The 21,509-nt window shown below is 34.7% G+C and overlaps 1 protein-coding gene across 1 annotated transcript in view; it reads left to right on the forward strand.

Annotated features, from left to right (window-relative positions):
• LOC132738335 (uncharacterized) overlaps positions 1-21,509 on the forward strand; it is a 56,993-nt gene that overhangs the window by 23,513 nt on the left and 11,971 nt on the right. Inside the window, 8 exon segments of the mRNA XM_060725823.1 lie at positions 756-2,360; positions 3,293-3,408; positions 4,264-4,484; positions 4,760-4,916; positions 6,735-7,022; positions 11,928-12,129; positions 12,535-12,677; positions 16,203-16,385. Of these exon segments, the coding sequence (XP_060581806.1) occupies positions 756-2,360; positions 3,293-3,408; positions 4,264-4,484; positions 4,760-4,916; positions 6,735-7,022; positions 11,928-12,129; positions 12,535-12,677; positions 16,203-16,385 (2,915 nt within the window).

Below are 21,509 nucleotides of genomic sequence, written 5' to 3' on the forward strand. Positions count from 1 at the left end.
ATCAAGCATTTTGACAGAATTATGCCCCTTTTTCGACTTAGAATTTACGTTAAAGTTTTTGTAATAGTTCAAATATTTTCAAAGTCCATTGACATATGGCTTTGAAACTTTTCACACTTGTTCAACATCATGACCCCAACCTGTAAACAGGAGGAGGTAACTCTATCAAGCATTTTGACAGAATTATGCCCCTTTTTCGAGGAGGAGGTAACTGTATCAAGCATTTTTTTTACTATCAAGCACTAAGAATAGTCGAGCGTTGCTGTCCTACCGACAGCTCTTGTTCATCTTAAAATTTACATTTAAGTTTGCACACCACCTCAGATATTTCCTTATTCTATTGACATCTGGCTTTGAAACAAGTTGAAATTGTATACTATTGTTTGAGAGCATGATAGGACTCTCTCCAAGGCCTATAACTGTAACATAGATTAAAAGAAAATTTTGCCCTTTTGTTAACTTAGAAATGTTTACATTATCAAGACCCTTTTACTATCAAGCACTAAGAATAGTCGAGCATTGCTGTCCTACCTACAGCTCTTGTTTACTTAATGCAACGACAATTGATTAAAATTTGAGTTAAGAAAATTTGAAACAAAATACTAATATACAATATACACATTTTGAATGAGGAAATATTGCTGTAGCCTTAGGAGCTAGTGTGTAATTTTCAATTAATAATACCCTGTAAATTACTGCTTATCTGATTTAAACAGTAGTGTGTTGTAATACTTTCATTTTGTACATATAAACAGAAAAAAGATAAAAATGGTGGAGGTAATAATCATGATGTGAAAAAGGAAGTGTCTTTTGTGGAAAAACCTATCATCTCAAATAAACAGGGGTTTTATTCACAAAAACAAAAGAATATTGATGGAAGAGTGTCTGGTAGTCCAGATACAACTGTTCATGATACTGAAAGGGTTAATAATTTAATGAGGTCTTGTTTAAGTCCCACCAAACAGAGGCAATCAGTTAGCCCAAACCTTGTTCGAGATCGATCACCATCACCAAATAAACATAAACAGATAATAGGTAAAACATCACCTGAGGGAAGACCATGCTCTACCTTAAATAATGAGATGTTTGGTTACAGAAAGACAGAAACTGTTAGAGGAAAATCAGCAACACCAGAACCAACCAAGCTGAAAAGCCTTGGAAGAGAATATTGCATGAGGAAAAGGACACAGTCTGCAAGAAATTTTTATGCTAGAATCAGTCAACTGGAAAGTAAAAGTATTTTGCGAAATAGATGGGTAAAGAAGACTCCCGAGAAACAAAAAATATCTGAAGAAAGCAACTTATATATCCAAACAGAGGCTTATGCTGATAGATGGGAACATAAGAAACTACTAGATGAGGAGGCAAGAAAATTAGAAAAAGAAAACTTTAGGAAAATGGAAGAAGCTAAACGGATGAAAGAACTCGCTGACCTGAAGAAAGAGGAAGAAAAGAAAAAAAGAAGGAAAAAAAAGCGGTTAATGATGGTAAAAATAGGTACATTTAGTGTGGATAGTAAGCAGGACAAAACTATGCGATCAAGTGGAGAGTGTCATTCTGCAAAAAGTAAAGTTGCAGAGATAGCTGATGAGGAGGTTGAAAACAAAAGGGCGCATTCTGCAGCATCTTATAAGATACATTGTGATAATTCATTCAAATTTGATGTAGGAAAATCAGGGTATGATAAGGCAGCAAAAGTAGAAATTGGTGAACCATACAAATCTGTTTTTGAACAAAGAGTTACACAAGGTACTAGTTGCATTGAAAATGAAACAGAAAAAGATGATGAAACAAGTTCGAAAGGCAAATCTGAATCTGGTGAAATTTCCAAAAGAAATGTCAAACCTGATAATACGCAAAAACAGATATGGACAAATAAAAGTCCTGTTGAATCGTCTATAGCCAATATTCCAAAAGTAGTGCTATTGTCTGCAGGTGGTACTCCAGAAATAGTTTTAGAAGGTGTTGTGAATAATGCTGAAGGGAATGAAGAAACTGATACTATAACCAGTGAGCTTCCTGAGAAATCAGTACCATTACGAAAAAGAGGTCTATCTGTTTTTCAACCTCCAACTATCAAGGAAGAACCTGGTGAAGTAGAGGAAGCAGAAGATGCTATAGATGATGAACCAGCAACAAGGCCTGAAATGTTTAGAGAAAGGAAGATGTCTATGTTTTCTGGTACCACGGAGGTCAGTGAGGATTTAGACAATGCTGATGATACGACTGTTCTAAAAGGTCGTAGACTGTCAAAAGTTATGCAAAGCATATTAGCCTTCAGGCTAAATGTCCTGAAGAAAAAAAAGTTGGTTATAAGTGAGCGTGAAGAAGAATGTAGTGAAGAAGAGGACTGTGATTTGGTGACTCTTGTTTTGATGTTGTGTTCAGTATTCCTTTCCTTTTACAGTTGCTGTTAAGCCTGTTATAACAGTGTTTGATGTCCTATTGTGTTTTTAAAGTACAATTTTGGATTACGAGTTCATGTTGACACACTTCTGTTATTGTTTCAATATTTTGATTATTTTATGTATCCCTTTCTAAAAGACAGAGACTATATATGAGCCGCATCACAACAAAACCAACATAGTGCGTTTGCGACCAGCATGGATCCAGACCAGCCTGCGCATCTGCGCAGTCTGATCAGGATCCATGCTGTTCGCTTACCAACCCTTTTACAAGTAAAGAAACTCAGATAGCGGACAGCATGGATCCTGATCAGACTGCGCGGATGAGCAGGCTGGTCTTGATCTATGCTGGTCGCAAATGCACTATGTTGGTTTTGTCGTGACGCGGCTCATATGTGTTAATGGTACTGAAACAAAATCAATTACTGATAAATTCTGAAGAAATTTATTATTACATAACTTTATTCTACTTCGACACATGAGTTTGAAAGTCTCTGTAGATAATTACAAAATAATAATATAATGAAATAGTTAAGTGTATATCTGAAAAAAGTAATGTAAAACTAGAAGATGATTTTTAATCTGATTTCATTGTGCCATAAGTACTTATATATATATGCTTTTTTTTTAACTCCATATCTTTGTATATGAAAGCTTTGCATAAAAGTTGAATTCATTCCAAAATCTTTGTGGCTTTAAGAGTTTCCATTAATTTTGCATTTTGTGCTAAAAGACTTCTATAACATTGTATTCTTTTTTGTAATTTGTAATAAAATTTAGAATAATACTTTATCATAATTCAGTTATATTTCAGATTATTTTGACAGAAGAGGTTGCAGACCACAAAATATGTTGAGCTCTAACCTGATTATTTTTCTATTTTCCAGCAAACATCAAAGAGTCAGTCTTCAGAAATACTCAAACTTCTGCAGGATTTTCCAGACAAGGTTCACTATGAGTTAGAAGCTGATAAAGAACTTGCAAGACTTCAAAGAAAAGCAAAGTAAAATATGTTTCATTATGTTATCCCTTACCACACTAAATTTACAATGTATCTTAAATGGACTTGTCCGTCTTTTAATCTGGACAAAGCCATTCTGCATTTTTGAGGAAAATTGCAAAATAAGTAATGCCTGAATAGCAAACAGTGCAGACCATAATCACAGATGGCATATTTTGTACCAGCTGATCTTGGTCTGCACTGGTCGCATGGGGTAAATTTAGTTTCCACAAGCAAAGGGTTCAGAGTCATTTTAGTTGTTGCAGGTATTGTGATATTGTCTTTAAGGATTGTTTTTACTTGATGCTTATGTGTTAGTGCTATCTAAATGTATTTAAGTGAATTAGTCTATAATTGAAGGTCTGTAATACTTGAATAGTATTTTAATTTAGCGTCAGATGTAACAACAAAGCATGAAAAGAATTATGCATGGATGTTGTTGACAAGAGTGAGATATATGGTCCAATATGTGATATATTTATATAGCAGATAATAAAATGTTCTAGAACAAAATATTATTTTTCAACATATAAATGTCCAAACAAACTCACTTAGATATATATCAACATTATTTTCAAGCAGTATATTTCATAAGTACAGTTTATGCAACTGATACATTTCTATTGTTTTTCTCAATATTTGAAATATTCATGGGGACTGTGCCCATTGTAGACCAATCCACTTTAGTTTGAATTTCTAGGTAACTAATCCTTTGAAAAATCAGTTGAAAAATAAGTTAAAGTACAAAAAAATAAGTGGAAAAATAAGTGGCAAGATTATAATGGTATAAAATTAAAGAACTGAATTACATATTAAAAGATTAGAATATTGGAACAATTTGTCTTGTGATTTTTACAGAAATTTGGTTGACGATTGGATGGAACATTATAGAATAGCAGTTGGGCTTATTTCTAGCTCACTACAGACGGTAAAAGATAAGCCCAACTATAACATAGGTAACCGCAATATAAAGTCAGCTCGACACTCGGACTATCAGCTGGAGGTGAGGAGAGCCGTACTTGGGGTTGAAGATCATGTTCTACCTAGGAAGAAAAATAGAATACCATCAGCTCCTTTAGGTTTGTTTACCCTCAACTTTATTTTTTAGTGTTGTTTTGCCTCGGACATTTTCTTAGCAAGGTTAATCAGTACATATTACAAAAAGCAAGATCTGTGAGTTCATCCTTTCATAATTATGCTATTTTAAGTCTTATTCTTTGAGGTTGATATTGAATTAAAGGATAAACAATGGAGAATATTTGAGGTCTTTAAATTTCTATCCTGATCATTAATCTGATTGTTAAATCTTGTCATATCATGAACAAATAATTTCCATGTTTTTATAATGTATCAGATGGTTTAGGAAACGAGTATGTTGATGAGGATTTCCAGGCCGAGTTGAGTGCAAGGCATGGAAACAATGCTGTATCGTTTGTGGAGAAGGCAGCGCCTGGGGCTGGGGATGACACAATGTCACCGGCTGGAGCAGCTCTTATGAACAGACTTGCAGAGTAAATGAAATTTTCTTTGCTTTATTTTGTTGTTGTTTTGTCAAGGATTTAATTTAAGAGACGTTTAAATCACTGTAAATTAGTGATTTTTGTGTCACCTCTTCAGAGTAGTGGCGACATATAGGGATCACTTCTCCGTCGTCTGTCTGTCCGTACAAACCAGAGGTACATTATTGGGTTTGATCTATTAATACAATAGATGTCTTTGATGTCATTCATTCCGTTTCTCTTGTGGGGTTATTTTCTGCATTGTGGGGTTAAAAAGAACAAAAGAAATAATAAAAGAAAACCCCATAATGTAGCTCTGGTAAGAACGTCCGTCAGTCCTTCCGTCTGTCCGTCCGTCACAAAACTTGTCCTGACTACTCCTCATAAACTACTGGTGCAATTTCATCCAAACTTTACAGGAATAATCAGTACCAAGTCTAGTTGTGCATATTGTCACCATTTTCCGGTTCAATGATTTTTGTCAGAGTTATGGCCCTTTAATAATTTTTATTTTTAAAGTTTGTCCGGACAACTTCTCTTATACCACTAATGCAATTTTAATGAAACTTTACAGGATTGATCTGTAGCTCAAGTCCTTGCGCATATTGCTCTGGTTTTCTGGTTGAATGATTTTTGGCTGAGTTATGGCCTTTTGATAAAAAGGTGTTTTTTTCTGTGTGTTGTCAGATACACGAAAGCTTGTCCGGACTACTCCTCATAAACTACTGGTGCAATTTCATCCAAACTTTACAGGAATGATCAGTACCAAGTCTAGTTGTGCATATTGTCACCATTTTCCGGTTCAATGATTTTTGTCAGAGTTATGGCCCTTTAATAATTTTTATTTTTAAAGTTTGTCCAGACTACTTCTCTTATACCACTAATGCAATTCCAATGAAACTTTACAGGATTGATCTGTAGCTCAAGTCCTTGCGCATATTGCACGGGTTTTTCGGTTGAATGATTTGCCCTTTAATAAAAAGGTGTTTTTTCTGTGTGTTGCCAGATACACAAAAGCTTGTCCGGACTACTCCTCATAAACTACTGGTGCAATTTCATCCAAACTTTACAGGAATGATCAGTACCAAGTCTAGTTGTGCACTGTCCGTCCGTCTGTCCGTCTGTTTCAAAACTTGTCCCAACATGAAATTGGCCATCATGAGGCGACGACACATGTGATCACTGATCGCTCTTGTTTTTTTTTTGCGCCTACTAAGTGTTATATTATTAGTTATAAAGATCGTTGACAGGTTATATGGCCCTATATAAACGGCTATTTGTAAATTTAACCCGAGCCGTTTATATACGGCCATATAACCTGTCAACAATCTTTATAACGAATTTATAATACAGCAAGCATCATTTTTACGAGAAAAAAAGTAAGAATTCTTCATGAATCGACAGCAGCCGTGTATATAAAACTATATAAACGTCATAATTATCCAATGAAAAATGACGTTACAAACGTGCAGTATTATAAAGATTTTATGTAGCTGTCACAATATCCTGTCTATGAATGTAGTGTGAATAGGTTGTTTGTATTTTCCAGAACATGAAACTTCTTAAAACCTGCTAAAAGTTTTTTGTAATGAGTTTTTCATAATATTTTGAATACTATTTTCAGGACACATTCAGTAATATGTTGTTAACTAATGTCAATAGCACCCAAAATAAGATATAGAATGATGACACTGATTAAGTTTACATTATTTCTCTTCTCTTTAAAATATGGCATTAATGAAATATAACAAGTTTAGCAATTATAAAAATGTAAAGATATCATATTGTTTGCTCATCGATGTTAAGATATGGTCAATATTTCATTCACAGAAATGCTGGCAGACGGTCAGCCAGATCTCGAGCATCAACAGCTCGTAGCTCTTCTCCGCCCAGACAGCAAGCTCCGTCAGTCTCTGAGCGTGTACCATCGGCCACTCCTCCAGTTGCACGCAGTCATTGCCCTCTAGTTATACGACAGCAGATTCTTGGTTACGAGAAACCACAGTGTCGCTGTAGCCGGCATCATATCCCGTTCATACTTGACCTTGAACTTGATGACTTTGTAAACACGGAAACTCCTGAAGGACAGCTAGTTGTGATCATGGTTGTGTCGTCATTGTAAGTGAAACCTTGTGTAGATATCTTTGATATTTAGTTTAGCCCATATTAGAAATACAGAATACAGGGTTATAGAGGCTTTATTAAACAAAAATTATTTTATCCGTACAGTAAACAAATAATTGAAAAGTCATTCCACTTTATATATTGATAGAAAAGAAATAAATGGAAAAGAATAGATCACCCTATTCATAATTGCCCAGAAATTTTTGTGATTTGTACTCCAGTTATAAGGTCCAAATGTTGCTTTTGAGTATGCTCAAATAAAATTAACAAACATTGATACAGGTATATTTCTATGATAGAAAAACAGTCTGCAATATAAAGAATCGTGTTACATGTACATATATGAAAGTTTATGTACTAAAATGAAAGTACAAATCTGTGACAGGTTACCCAAAAAAAATGCCCTGTTCATTTTTGAGTTGCCTCTACGGAGTAGTGGCGACATATAGGGATCACTTCTCTGTCGTCTGTCTGTCCGTCTGTCCGTCCGTCCGTCACAAAACTTGTCCGGACTACTCCTCATAAACTACTGGTGCAATTTCATCCAAACTTTACAGGAATGATCAGTACCAAGTCTAGTTGTGCATGTTGTCAGCATTTTCCGGTTCAATAATTTTTTCAGAGTTATGGCCCTTTAATAATTTTTAATTTTAAAGTTTGTCCGGACTACTTCTCTTATACCACTAATGCAATTTCAATGAAACTTTACAGGATTGATCTGTAGCTCAAGTCCTTGCGCATATTGCACGGGTTTTCCAGTTGAATGATTTTTGGCCAAGTTATGGCCATTTGATAAAAAGGTGTTTTATTTCTGTGTGTTGCCAGATACACAAAAGCTTGTCCGGACTACTCCTCATAAACTACTGGTGCAATTTCATCCAAACTTTACAGGAATGATCAGTACCAAGTCTTGTTGTGCATATTGTCAGCATTTTCCGGTTCAATGATTTTTGTCAGAGTTATGGCCCTTTAATAATTTTTATTTTTAAAGTTTGTCCGGACTACTTCTCTTATACCACTAATGCAATTTCAATGAAACTTTACAGGATTGATCTGTAGCTCAAGTACATGCGCATATTGCACAGGTTTTCCGGTTGAATGATTTTTGGCCGAGTTATGGCCCTTTGATAAAAAGGTGTTTTTTTCTGTGTGTTGCCAGATACACAAAAACTTGTCCGGACTATACCTCATAAACTACTGGTGCAATTTCATCCAATCTTTACAGGAATGATCAGTACCAAGTCTAGTTGTGCATATTGTCAGCATTTTCCGGTTCAATGATTTTTGTCAGAGTTATGGCCCTTTAATAATTTTTATTTTTAAAGTTTGTCCGGACTACTTCTCTTATACCACTAATGCAATTTCAATGAAACTTTACAGGATTGATCTGTAGCTCAAGTCCTTGCGCATATTGCAGGGGTTTTCTGGTTGAATGATTTTTGGCCGAGTTATGGCCCTTTGATAAAAAGGTGTTTTTTTCTGTGTGTTGCCAGATACGCAAAAGCTTGTCCGGACTACTCCTCATAAACTACTGGTGCAATTTTATCCAAACTTTACAGGAATGATCAGTACCAAGTCTAGTTGTGCACTGTCTGTCCGTCTGTCACAAAATTTGTCCCAACATGAAATTGGCCATCATGAGGCGACACATGTGATTACTTATCGCTCTTGCTATTGATTCAGAAAAACAGGCAATGGCTAAAGCTTTTCATGCATTCCAAGGTTATAGCTTTTCCAGTATGATAAAGATATTTTATTGGCAAAATATTTTACATGTGCTTGATAAATTCTTGTATCTTTTTCAATACATAATTATATGGTTGTGATCGGTGAATGGCTTTCAAAATAGAGCTGAACAACTTCAGCATCCTTTTGCTTGGATAAAGGCAATCTTGAAAAATAAGAACTTGTTATGACGTCATCAATGACATCATGATGTCAGTGTTCTTTCGTTCTTTTGGTTCAAATAAAACTGTATCAATACTGTTTCAAGTGATATAACATTCATAATTGTTTTATTATGGCACAACATTCTATTAACATTTGAAACAGTATCAGATATTATGAATCACCCTGTATATGTTTTGTATAAAGTTCATTTCAAGTGTATCGATATTGTTAAAAACAGGAAAACCTTGAAAAATCAAACTTGCCGTGTCGGGTATGACTTTTACATGAACAAAGAGGGCGTGCCATGCCGCAGGGTGTAAGTGATAGCACATGTGTGACACAAAAAAATTGTTGAACTATATGATACTAGTTGACTGTATATCAAAGATTATTTTTAACTCACTAAATAGTTATCTTATTTTGTAGTGCTTTTGGTTATTTTGTTTTTTTTTTAATTTCTTTTTTGTAGTTTTTATGCCCCCACAATGTGGGTGCATATAGCGTTGCACTTGTCCGTCCGTCCGTCCGTCCATACGTCCCGAAATCTTGTGAACGCAACTCCTCTTAAACCATATGGCAGATTTTGCTTAAACTTACAGGGATGAACAACCTTAATGTGTAGATGGTAGTAAAGGAAGGAATTTTCGCTGCGACCAAATTTAACAAAATTATGGCCCTTTGTTGATTTTTTCACTAGATACTATGTAGAAATTTTGTGAACGCAACTCCTCTTAAACCAGATGGCAGATTTTGCTTAAACTTACAGGGATGAACAACCTTAATGTGTAGATGGTAGTAAAGGAAGGAATTTTTGCTGCAACCAAATTTAAGAGAATTATGGCCCTTTGTTGATTTTTTCACTATATACTATGTAGAAATTTTGTGAACGCAACTCCTCTTAAACCGGATGGCAGATTTTGTTTAAACTTACAGGGATGAACAACCTTAAGGTGTAGATGGTAGTAAAGGAAGGAATTTTCGCTGCGACCAAATTTAACAGAATTATGGCCCTTTGTCAATTTTTTCACTATATACTTATTATGTAGAAATTTTGTGAATGCAACTCCTCTTAAACCGTATGGCAGATTTTGCTTAAACTTACAGGGATGAACAACCTTAATGTGTAGATGGCAGTAAAGGAAGGAATTTTTGCTGCAACCAAATTTAACAGAATTATGGCCCTTTGTTGATTTTTTCATTATATACTTTGTAGAAATTTTGTGAACGCAACTCCTCTTAAACCGGATGGCAGATTTTGCTTAAACTTACAGGGATTAACAACCTTAATGTGTAGATGGTAGTAAAGGAAGGAATTTTTGCTGCGACCAAATTTAACAGAATTATGGCCCTTTGTTGATTTTTAGTTTTCAACTTGTGGCACATGTAGTCCAAAAAATATTTGACCTAGAGTCATAAGATTGACAGAACAGTGACGTGTGGGGGCATCCGTGTCCTATGGACACATTTCTAGTTTTTTCTCTAGGTTTTTGTTTTATCTCAGTGGTGTTTGTAAGCTGTCAGGATATTAAAAGCTGGATTTCTGTCACATATTCCGCTAACAAAAAAAATGTCAAAAAATGATTACCAAAAGAACACATTTGCTTTATTATTTTCATGAACAAAATTTTCAGCAAAAAATGAAGTTTCACTTCTTTTTTTTATGATTATGAATATTTGATAAGACAGTCATTATTGCTTTTTCTTTTTACAAGTAGCAAGGTGAAATATATTTTTTTTAAACCCTTCTTCCCATGCTGAAACCGAAAGTAATTAGCCTGTACCATCAGTAAAGAGCCAGGCCGGCCTGAATATCCATGCAGTCTGATCAAGATTGATAATGTTGGTTGACCTACACAAAATTTTCACTCTGATATCCCCAAAAATGATAATGGACAGTTACAGTCTGTAATTTGGACAAATCCATTTATGAAATTTAGCAGGTTATTAGGGTTAAAGCTTTTTAAAGGAGAAAGTAGATTAAAATGGTGTTGAGTGTGACCCATAAAATAATGTTTACACACATGTTACGATACTCTGGCAGACTCACATGTAAATTGCACCATTTAATTTTTGAGGAATGCACTGAATGGGGAAAGTTTCAATTTTGGTCTTTTATTATTGTATTCTGATTTGTGCTATAAATAGACACAGTTTTATTGCCTTGCTGCCATACATACAGATGTTTATTTCATTACAAAAGTTTGTTTCATTTTCAGCATTTGTTTATGCATTGAAATGTAATTCACCTACCTTTCTTGTTTAGTAACTTGCATAGTGTCTTTGTAAAAAAAAATTTTGTAAAATTTCTTTTGTGAGTTTCTACATTAATTTTATAAGTTAACCAGTCATAATGTAAAATAATTTGAGGCATAAATTGTCACATGACGTTAAAGAAGAGATTTGTTATGATACAAATACAGCCATAAAATATCAAACAAAATTGCAGACCAGTCATAAAATGGAGCTCCATCATTGGTCATTTTCAAAACTTTAGCCAAATTGAACCAATCAGAATGTCTTGCTATAGACTGGTCTCCCATGAAGATTTATAAAATTTGATTGAGTTTTGTTGAGTGAGTAGTAACCAAATTCTTGGAACAAAAGACTTCCTATTTGTTTAGAAATGATATAAAGCAGTGAAACACATAGGATAAGCTGCTTTGTTTAAGCAATGGCACTGGATTTAACAGAAAAAAAGAAGAAATTTAAGATTTTTATGGTCCTTTGGTTGTACAATATGCATCATTGAAGTTCTCAGTTCACAGGATTTTTGTCAGTGGAGAGTATTTGTCTCAAATTTGCAATTTTGTAAGAAAAAATTAAACTCAGCTGCCAGCATGTACCTGAAATAATGCACGAAGCATGTTGTAAATTAATCAATCTGTGATACAAGTACTACATCCATGAAAGATGACAGTAAAGTTACCTGTTGATATCAGTTCCAGGTGTACAAAATAAAATGAAATATCTGATTAAATTTAATACATGTATTTCTTTATATTCATCCAGGTTTCCGGGTATTACCAAAGCAGAGGAGATGTTGAATGAGATTTATAGCAATCAAAACAGGAACCGTACTCGGCCCTGTGTACAGAGTAGAGGCGACATGTTCCGTGTATTCAAGTACGATATTAACTCTGCTGCTGAAATGTCTGATCATACTCAACCACTTTTGATGACTCGACATAATGTTGTTCCTGGAATGATCCTTGCAAGTTCAACTTTCCATATATTTTAAATTTTTTACTTCTTAACAGAGTTATTGTTTGTAATGGTAACAAGTTAATGATATTAAGTCCTTTATTTACCAAGATATCAAGCAATCTGACATCATACATTGTTCATTATCAACAATTTCTTAGAACCACATCTCAACTAGATATTAATGGCTTGATTGTTTGATGGTCCTGTATAGAAGTTGTTTAAATGGTTCCATAGTTAGGTCCCTGGGCTAAAACTAATGCTTACCAATATTCAAATTTTCATTTTGATATCTTCAAAATTGATAGTGAAGCTTGACAAGTCCAATGAGAAACTCAGCAGTTAAAAGTTAATTCTGTTTAGTATATGTTACTGCATATTTCTCTGTTTTAATGTTTAATTTTGTCATTTTCAGATATACTGTGATGGCCGACTTTACTTTTGTGATCATATATTTAATGGTTATGGTAATACTAGAAAAGATTTCAAGAAACAACTTATGAAATCCCGACATGATGCCATACATGGCAATGCTCTACCCAAAGACTTTAGGTTCAGGTATGGAAGAATTTTAATGAAACAGTAAATTTTATTTGAGCCGCGTCACAACAAAACCAACATAATGCGTTTAAGACCAGCATGGATCCAGACCAGCATGGATCCAGACCAGCCTGTGCATCCGTGCATTCTGATCAGGATCCATGCTGTTCGCTTGCCAACCTTATTACAAGTAGCAAAACTGATAGCAAACAGCATGGATCCTGATCAGACTGCGCGGATGCGCAGGCTGTTCTGGATCCATGCTGGTTGCAAACACATTACGTTGGTTTTGTCATGGTGCTGCTCATTTAGTCAGAATTATAGTTTTGTGAGGTTCATCTGTAGGATGAAAAGCAGGTTGTCACATGACTATCATAAAAGAAAAAGATATTATCCTAGCTGAACTATTCACAGAATAATTGGAGCTGTTATACTCATCCAGGTGTTGTTGTCAGTGTTACTTCGTCTAAGTTTTTCGGCAAGTTAGTATCTCAAAAACTATTGAAGAGAATGATTTGAAACTTCACACACTTATTTGAGAGTATAATAGCATGTCATTTTTCAAGACTCATTTTTGTGATTCTTTTGACAGAATTATGTCTTTTTTTTAACTTAGAAAATTGTATATTATCCAGGCTCTTGTTTTACCATCAAACACTGAGAATAGTTGAGAATGCTGTCTTAACAACAGCTCTTGTTTTATATAATTGTTTTAGATATATAAATAATTTAATATTTGAAGAAAATCAAACTTGGTAAAAACATACTAAAAAAAGTAAAAAGATTCAAGTAATAATTTATATCTTATGTGCGATTAATAACTGATTTTACATTATCTATCACTATTATTATGCCCCCATTTCGAAGAAAAGGGGGTATATTGCTTTGCACTTGTCGGTCCGTCGGTCCGTAGACCAAATGGTTTCCGAGTGATAACTAAAGAACCCTTAGGCCTAGGAACTTCAAACTTGGTATGGTGATTGGTCATGACCAGTAGATGACCCCTATTGATTTTGGAGTCAAGGGGTCAAAGGTCAAGGTCACATTGACCTTGAAAGCAAAAACGGTTTCCGATCAATAACTAAAGAACCTTCAGGCCTAGGAACTTCAAACTTGGTATGGTGATTGGTCATGACCAGTAGATGACCCCTATTGATTTTGGGGTCAAGGGGTCAAAGGTCAAGGTCACATTGACCTTGAAAGCAAAAACGGTTTCCGATCAATAACTAAAGAACCTTAAGGCCTAGGAAATTCAAACTTGGTATGGTGATTGGTCATGATCAGTAGATGACCCCTATTGATTTTGGGGTCAAGGGGTCAAAGGTCAAGGTCACATTGACCTTGTAAGCAAAAACGGTTTCCAATCAATAACTAAAGAACCTTAAGGCCTAGGAACTTCAAACTTGGTATGGTGACTGGTCATGATCAGTAGATGACCCCTATTGATTTTGGGGTCAAGGGGTCAAAGGTCAAGGTCACATTGACCTTGAAAGCAAAAACGGTTTCCGATCAATAACTAAAGAACCTTAAGGCCTAGGAACTTCAAACTTGGTATGGTGATTGGTCATGATCAGTAGATGACCCCTATTGATTTTGGGGTCAAGGGGTCAAAGGTCAAGGTCACATTGACCTTGTAGGTAAAAACGGTTTCCAATCAATAACTAAAGAACCTTAAGACCTAGGAACTTCAAACTTGGTATGGTGATTGGTTATGACCAATCAGATGACCCTATTGATTTTGGGGTTAAGGGGTCAAAGGTCAAGGTCACATTGACCTTGTAGGTAAAAACGGTTTCCGATCAATAATGAAAGAACCCTTAGGCCTAGGGACTTCAAACTTGAGATGGTGATTGGTCATGATCAGTAGATGACCCCTATTGATTTTGGGGTCAAGGGGTCAAAGGTCAAGGTCACATTGACCTCTTAGGTAAAAACGGTTTCCGATCAATAACTAAAGAACCCTTAGGCCTAGGGACTTCAAACTTGGTATGGTGATTGGTCATGACCAGCAGATGACCCCTATTGATTTTGGGTTAAGGGGTTAAAGGCAAGGTCACATTGACCTTGTAGGTAAAAATGCTTTCCGATCAATAACTTAAGAACCCTTATGCCTAGGAACTTCAAACTTGGTATGGTGATTGGTCATGACCAGCAGATGACCTATTGATTTTGGGGTCAAGGGGTCAAAGGTCAAGGTCACATTGACCTTGTAGGTAAAAACGGTTTCCGATCAATTAACTAAAAACCCTTAGGCCTAGGAACTTCAACCTTTGTGTGATGATTGGTCATGACCAGCAGATGACCCCTATTGAGTTTTAGGTGAAGGGGTCAAAGGTCAAGGTCACATTGACCTTTTAAGTAAAAACGGTTTCTGATCAATAACTCAAGAACACTTAGGCCTAGGAACTTCAAACTTGGTATGGTGATTTGTCATGACCAGCAGATAACTCCTATTGATTTTGGGATTAAGGGGTCAAAGGTCAAGGTCACAATGACCTTGTAAGTAAAAACGGTTTCTGATCAATAATAAGAGAACCCTTAGGCCTAGGAACTTCAACCTAGGCATGGTCAAAGGTCAAGGTCACAATGACCTTGTAAGTAAAAACGGTTTCTGATCAATAATAAGAGAACCCTTAGGCCTAGGAACTTCAACCTAGGCATGGTGATTGGTCATGACCAGCAGATGACCCCTATTGATTTTGGGGTCAAGGGGTCAAAGGTCAAGGTCACATTGACCTTGTAGGTAAAAACGGTTTCTGATCAATTTACTAAAAACGCCTAGGCCTAGGAACTTCAAACTTTGTATGATGATTGGTCGTGACCAGCAGATGACCCCTATTGAGTTTTGGGTCAAGAGGTCAAAGGTCATGGTCATGACCAGTAGATACTTTATAACCCTTATTAATTGTTTGATCACTGGGTCAGAAGTCATGCATAATAACCTTATCACATGACTAATTGGCTGCTGATAGGGGGGCATACATGTTTTACAAACATATCTTGTTTATACTGTCTTACTAACGCAGTAAAGGTTTATTTTGCATATTTTTTTACTTCTTTTTGATAATTTATGTGGATTGTATTAGTGCTGTTTGCAATGTGTAAATTACTTTCTTTTTGCACTTTGCAATATTTTTACTTTTGAAATATTTTCATGAAAATAAGGATGAATCTGGAGGCATGCTGGTTTAAGGGTAAGGATCATCTAGCTTGGCAACAGTTGGAGAGTTCACCCACTTCCCCTTTTCCATTTTTAGGAGCAACTTCTGATGTTGTTGGGATGAACAAAGTTCAACAAACTGTTTGTCACAAGTTCATTAGTTTCATACCCATGCTAAGTTGACGTACTTTATTGCAAATTTAGCTAATTCATCTAATGATGTATCATATTATCAGGTTATTTTAATTAAAGTTTCATGTCAACAACATGTTACTACGTGACTGAAACAATGTACAGTTTTACCTGTAAGAACGTTAATTAGTCCTGTTGTAACAAAAAAAAACCCAAAAAAAGCAACTTTATTAATCTTTTCTTTTCCAAAGTCCAAGTAGAGGAAAGAGTGGTATGAGGTCTGCCTGGGGCGGGGAGATCGGTGGTGCCGGGGTAGATAAGTACAGCAGTACCGGTACTGTGGTGGACAGTAGTCTACAGCCAATACATCGACCTAACTCCGACTCTTCCGAGGGCGACCTGAGTGCAGGTGGAGTTCACCTTGATGCTGTCAAGTAAGTATTTGTTATGTTTTAGCTGTCAGATTAAAGATTGGTCATTGACAGTTTAAGGTTTGTTGTTCATAATACCTTCATTTTAAAATGTAAGTATTTTAATGTATTATCAATATATACAGAGATAAAAAATGTTCAGTTAAAAAAAGAGAAGAGAAAAAAAAAGTTATATAATCTTAATTTCAAGGAATTTTTTTGTAATATGCTCAAAACATGTCCTTTTCAGATTTCCTTTATTGTACCCTTTAAATGTAACAAAATATTCAGAACTGGGCCTTTCAAATGCCAAATGGCATTAATATGTTCATTCGTCTGTCTGTATGACTGTGTGTGTTCTGTAGTGTGTTTATTTGTATGTCGTTTGAAAACTGGCATATTTTTTGTGTAAGTTATGTGTAGACTGCATGACACAGAAGTATTTAGATATGAATATTATGCATGATATAAATAACGATGTTTTATAATTACCCCTGATTTAGGCGAGCTATACTAGGGATATAGCACAACCAACACATTGTACCAAACATAGTCAATGAGGTAGTAAAACAGTTTAATGACTTCTGTACTCTCCCAACTTGTTTATCTCCCTTGTTCTATTTATAGAAAGGCCAAGACTATGTTTAGGTATAGGCATTCTGTATTGAATTCTAAATGTAAAAATGTTTTATTGTGATAACCAAAGCTATTTGTTTACGGAATTTTTTTTGACTAGTCTTTATGAAAATCATGCTTTAACTGTTAAAAAATTCATTGATAAATTTTATCATGTTAAATAAATTTTCATGTTAAGGTCATTTTGATACGTAGGACTGTATTAGTCTCCTGCTAGTTGGCATATTTTTTCTTATTTACACTGATTACTTTAGACAAAACAACAATCAATAAAGCAAAATGATAGTCACAGCATGCGACTAACTGCATGGAAAGATATTGTCCAAACTTCTTTGCATATTAAAAAAAACAACAATTATCTTAAGAACAATGAACTTTTGTAGTACAAAATATAAAAAGACTGAACAATCTTCTGAGAACAAGTCACTAGCATGGATTTCTATGGCAACTATGAATAAGCATAAAGCATACTTAAGTGTTACTGGTCTGAAGTTTGAATGCCATTTTTTCCTTTTTTTAACCTCTGTTTAAGAGAGGAAAGTCAAATTAGAATAAAAGTTCTCAAGATATTTAAAAATAATTTAAAATTCAAGGTTACGACAGTTACAGTAAAGGTTACGACAGTTACAGTAAAGGTTACGACATTTACAGTAAAGGTTACGACAGTTACAGTAAAGGTTGCGACAGTTACAGTAAAGGTTACGACATTTACAGTAAAGGTTACGACAGTTACAGTAAAGGTTACGACAGTTACAGTAAAGGTTACGACAGTTACAGTAAAGGTTGCGACAGTTACAGTAAAGGTTACGACATTTACAGTAAAGGTTACGACAGTTACAGTAAAGGTTACGACAGTTACAGTAAAGGTTACGACATTTACAGTAAAGGTTACGACAGTTACAGTAAAGGTTACGACAGTTACAGTAAAGGTTAGACAGTTCGACAGTTACAGTAAAGGTTGCGACATTCACAGTAAAGGTTGCGACATTTACAGTAAAGGTTACGACAGTTTACAGTAAAGGTTGCGACAATTACAAGTAAAGGTTACGACATTTACAGTAAAGGTTACGACAGTTACAGTAAAGGTTACGACGGTTACAGTAAAGGTTGCGACATTCACAGTAAAGGTTACGACAGTTACAGTAAAGGTTGCGACAGTTACAGTAAAGGTTACGACAGTTACAGTAAAGGTTACGACATTTACAGTAAAGGTTACGACAGTTACAGTAAAGGTTACGACGGTTACAGTAAAGGTTGCGACATTCACAGTAAATGTTACGACATTTACAGTAAAGGTTGCGACAATTACAAGTAAAGGTTACGACAGTTACAGTAAAGGTTACGACAGTTACAGTAAAGGTTACGACAGTTACAGTAAAGGTTACGACAGTTACAGTAAAGGTTGCGACATTTACAGTAAAGGTTACGACAGTTACAGTAAAGGTTGCGACAGTTACAGTAAAGGTTACGACAGTTACAGTAAAGGTTGCGACATTTACAGTAAAGGTTAAGACTTTTACAGTAAAGGTTGCGACAGTTACAGTAAAGGTTACGACATTTACAGTAAAGGTTAAGACATTTACAGTAAAGGTTGCGACAGTTACAGTAAAGGTTGCGACAATTACAAGTAAAGGTTAAGACATTTACAGTAATGGTTAAGACAGTTACAGTAAAGGTTGCGACAATTACAAGTAAAGGTTACGACAGTTACAGTGAAGGTTGCGACAGTTACAAGTAAAGGTTTACGACAGTTACAGTAAAGGTTACGACAGTTACAGTAAAGGTTAAGACAGTTACAGTAAAGGTTAAGACAGTTACAAGTAAAGGTTACGACAGTTACAGTAAAGGTTACAACAGTTATAGTAAAGGTTACAACAGTGACTTAAGGTTATGACAGTTACAGAACAGGTTACGACAGTTACAGTAAAGGTCACGACAGTTACAGAACAGGTTACGACAGTTACAGTAAAGGTCATGACAGTTACAATGAAGATTATGACAGTTTCAGTAAAAACCTCTGCAGAACAACTTTCTTTTGGGATGCAAAACATTTGATTTTTCGCTGAAAGGTGTTGCTCTAAACAGGTTAAATCTTTTATGAAAACCTTATTTTGGGGGAAAGAAAATTGAAACTGTTGTTGTAAGAGGTAATTGCTCCCTTAGAGTTCACTCTACATAGTTTTCACATTTGCACTGTACATGTAAATATAGCAAGACAGTGTTGATTTTGAAATTAGAGAATCTTAGCACTGTTTAATTAAAAACTGTTCGATAATAGATATGTTGCTTTTTTCCAAACATCAGTCTTGGCCTTGTTATAATACTGCATGACAATTCCTTGTTTATTTTCCAACAGATGGAGGAACCCTCGCATAAAATGAAAGTTCTTTAAAAGCAAAAAAGAAAGCCACTCCAGATTTAACTTTTTTACCCTATTTTGCGAACAAAAAAGATCTTGAAGCAGGTTTCCTCTGTCTGCCTTTGTTAGTACCATGCATGCAAAATGTTAAAATTTAGAACTATATTCATAGGTTTGTCTTCTCTTTTCTGTTGTTTTCTTCTTTTCTGTTGTTTTTCTGTTGTTTTCTAGTTCTTTGACTTTCTTGTTATTTGTTATTTCTTTGTGTCTCTACATTCATTCTGTTCTGTACAAAAAAGATAAAATGCCCGCTGTGAACTAATGCAAAAATTTAAATGAACAATTGGATACATGTATTTGAAAAAAATCTTACTGGAGTCATTTCACTTAAATGAAATGTGTCTAGGAAAGCAATATGAAACAAGTAGGTGGCAAGCTTTATATCATTTCTGGGAGGAGTTTAATGGCTGGGAGGAGTTATATTGACTAGGAGGACTTTAATTGATTGCAAGTTAAATTAAGTAGGAGAAGTTTAACTAAATGGGAGGAGTTTAATTTACTGTGAGTTGATTGAACTAAGAGGGGTTAAATAAGCTAGGAGTTTAATTCACTGTGGGTCGATTGAACTAGGAGGAGTTTAATTTATTGGGAGGAGTTGTAATGACTACAAGTTAAATTAATTGCGAGGAATTTAATTAACTGATATGACTTAAATTTGACAGAGTAAAATTAAAAAAATTGGTTGCTCTTGTTTTAGAACTTTTAATTTGGCATTTCTGACACTGATTTTGAAAAGCTCTAAACTCAACAGTAAGATAATTTTTGATGAAGAAAGATTAAATTTTAATGTAAAAATTAAAAAAAATTGTTTTAGATCTGGTAATATCATGAAACCTAGTAAAGATAATATTTTTCCCTTTCTGTTGTCAATTCTTCTGTGTTATGAATCATGTTGTTGTTGTTTTAGTTGTTGTTGTAGTTTTGCATGCCAGTCCTTCCTCTGTTCAAACTGTTTATAGTGCATGTTCTATGTTGCCCTTAGATGACATATTTTTCTATCTTATTTTTGGTAGAATTGTCTTGTTTAGATAAAATCTTGATTCCTGTGTAATGCATACTTTTTTCAGCCAATTGGTTGCTAGGTATTACTCAAAGTTTCTGTGCACAAGAGTTAAATTCTTTTATTTTCCATGCTTTTACATTTTCAGGTTTTTGTGATGTAATTGATTGCATCTAAGCACACTAGATTATCAAATTTTTAAGAATTTTTACCCTTGACCTTGATTTTAATATTTGCAACCAACTGTCATAGATCAGTAATGATTTATTATTTGTCAACTTAGTATGCTTGTAGTTGCCAAGTCATGTGACTTTTTGTAATTGACAATACATAAAAAAGTTGTTGTTTTTTTTATTAATTTAACATTTAAATCAATAAGTTCTATATTAAACTGCCAACTGTATTGGATTAATAGTGAAGAAAGGATTAAAATGAAACTATGTGTCTGAAACTCAGTTTACACAATGTGACCAATGCAGACCAAGATCAGCCAGCATATCAATGCACACTGTTCATCACCTGTTGTTTGATATTCACTGGGCAGTTAGAACATATTTCAAAATTTTTCACTAAAAATCTTTAAATGAAAGATGTATCAACATGTGCATTTAATATGTTAAATATATTGGTAAGAGTTGAAACAAAGCCTTAACATTATGTTTATTTAAAAAACTTATTATTTAGAAAGTTTCTAAAAAAAACTTAAAACTTATTGAAACTCACAAGCTTTTTCACCTCTTTCAATTGTTGAAATCTGTTCATTTTTGGGGGAAAATATCAACAAAAATATTAGAATATTTATTTTCGTTATAAATTGCAAATGCCATATATGTTGACCAATTGTTGAAAGGGATAATATTATTGAATGTAATCATTGTTTAGGAGATTGAGAATGCAGTTTTATAGACTGCATCTACAGACAGCCCCGTACAGACGTACTCCCCCTGAACTGCTGGATATTCGTAAACTGAATGTAATTAGTGTTATAAGATTGTACAAGTCTTTCCGGTTCTTGTAAAGTTGCTTCAATGATGCATTGCTTTCATGCTATTATTGTGGGACGGTGGCTTTTTCTTGTTCATTTTTTTTTATG

Source organism: Ruditapes philippinarum, unplaced genomic scaffold (genome assembly GCF_026571515.1).
Source record: "Ruditapes philippinarum isolate M1 unplaced genomic scaffold, ASM2657151v2 ctg1450_1_1_1_1, whole genome shotgun sequence".
Lineage (NCBI taxonomy): Eukaryota > Metazoa > Mollusca > Bivalvia > Venerida > Veneridae > Ruditapes > Ruditapes philippinarum.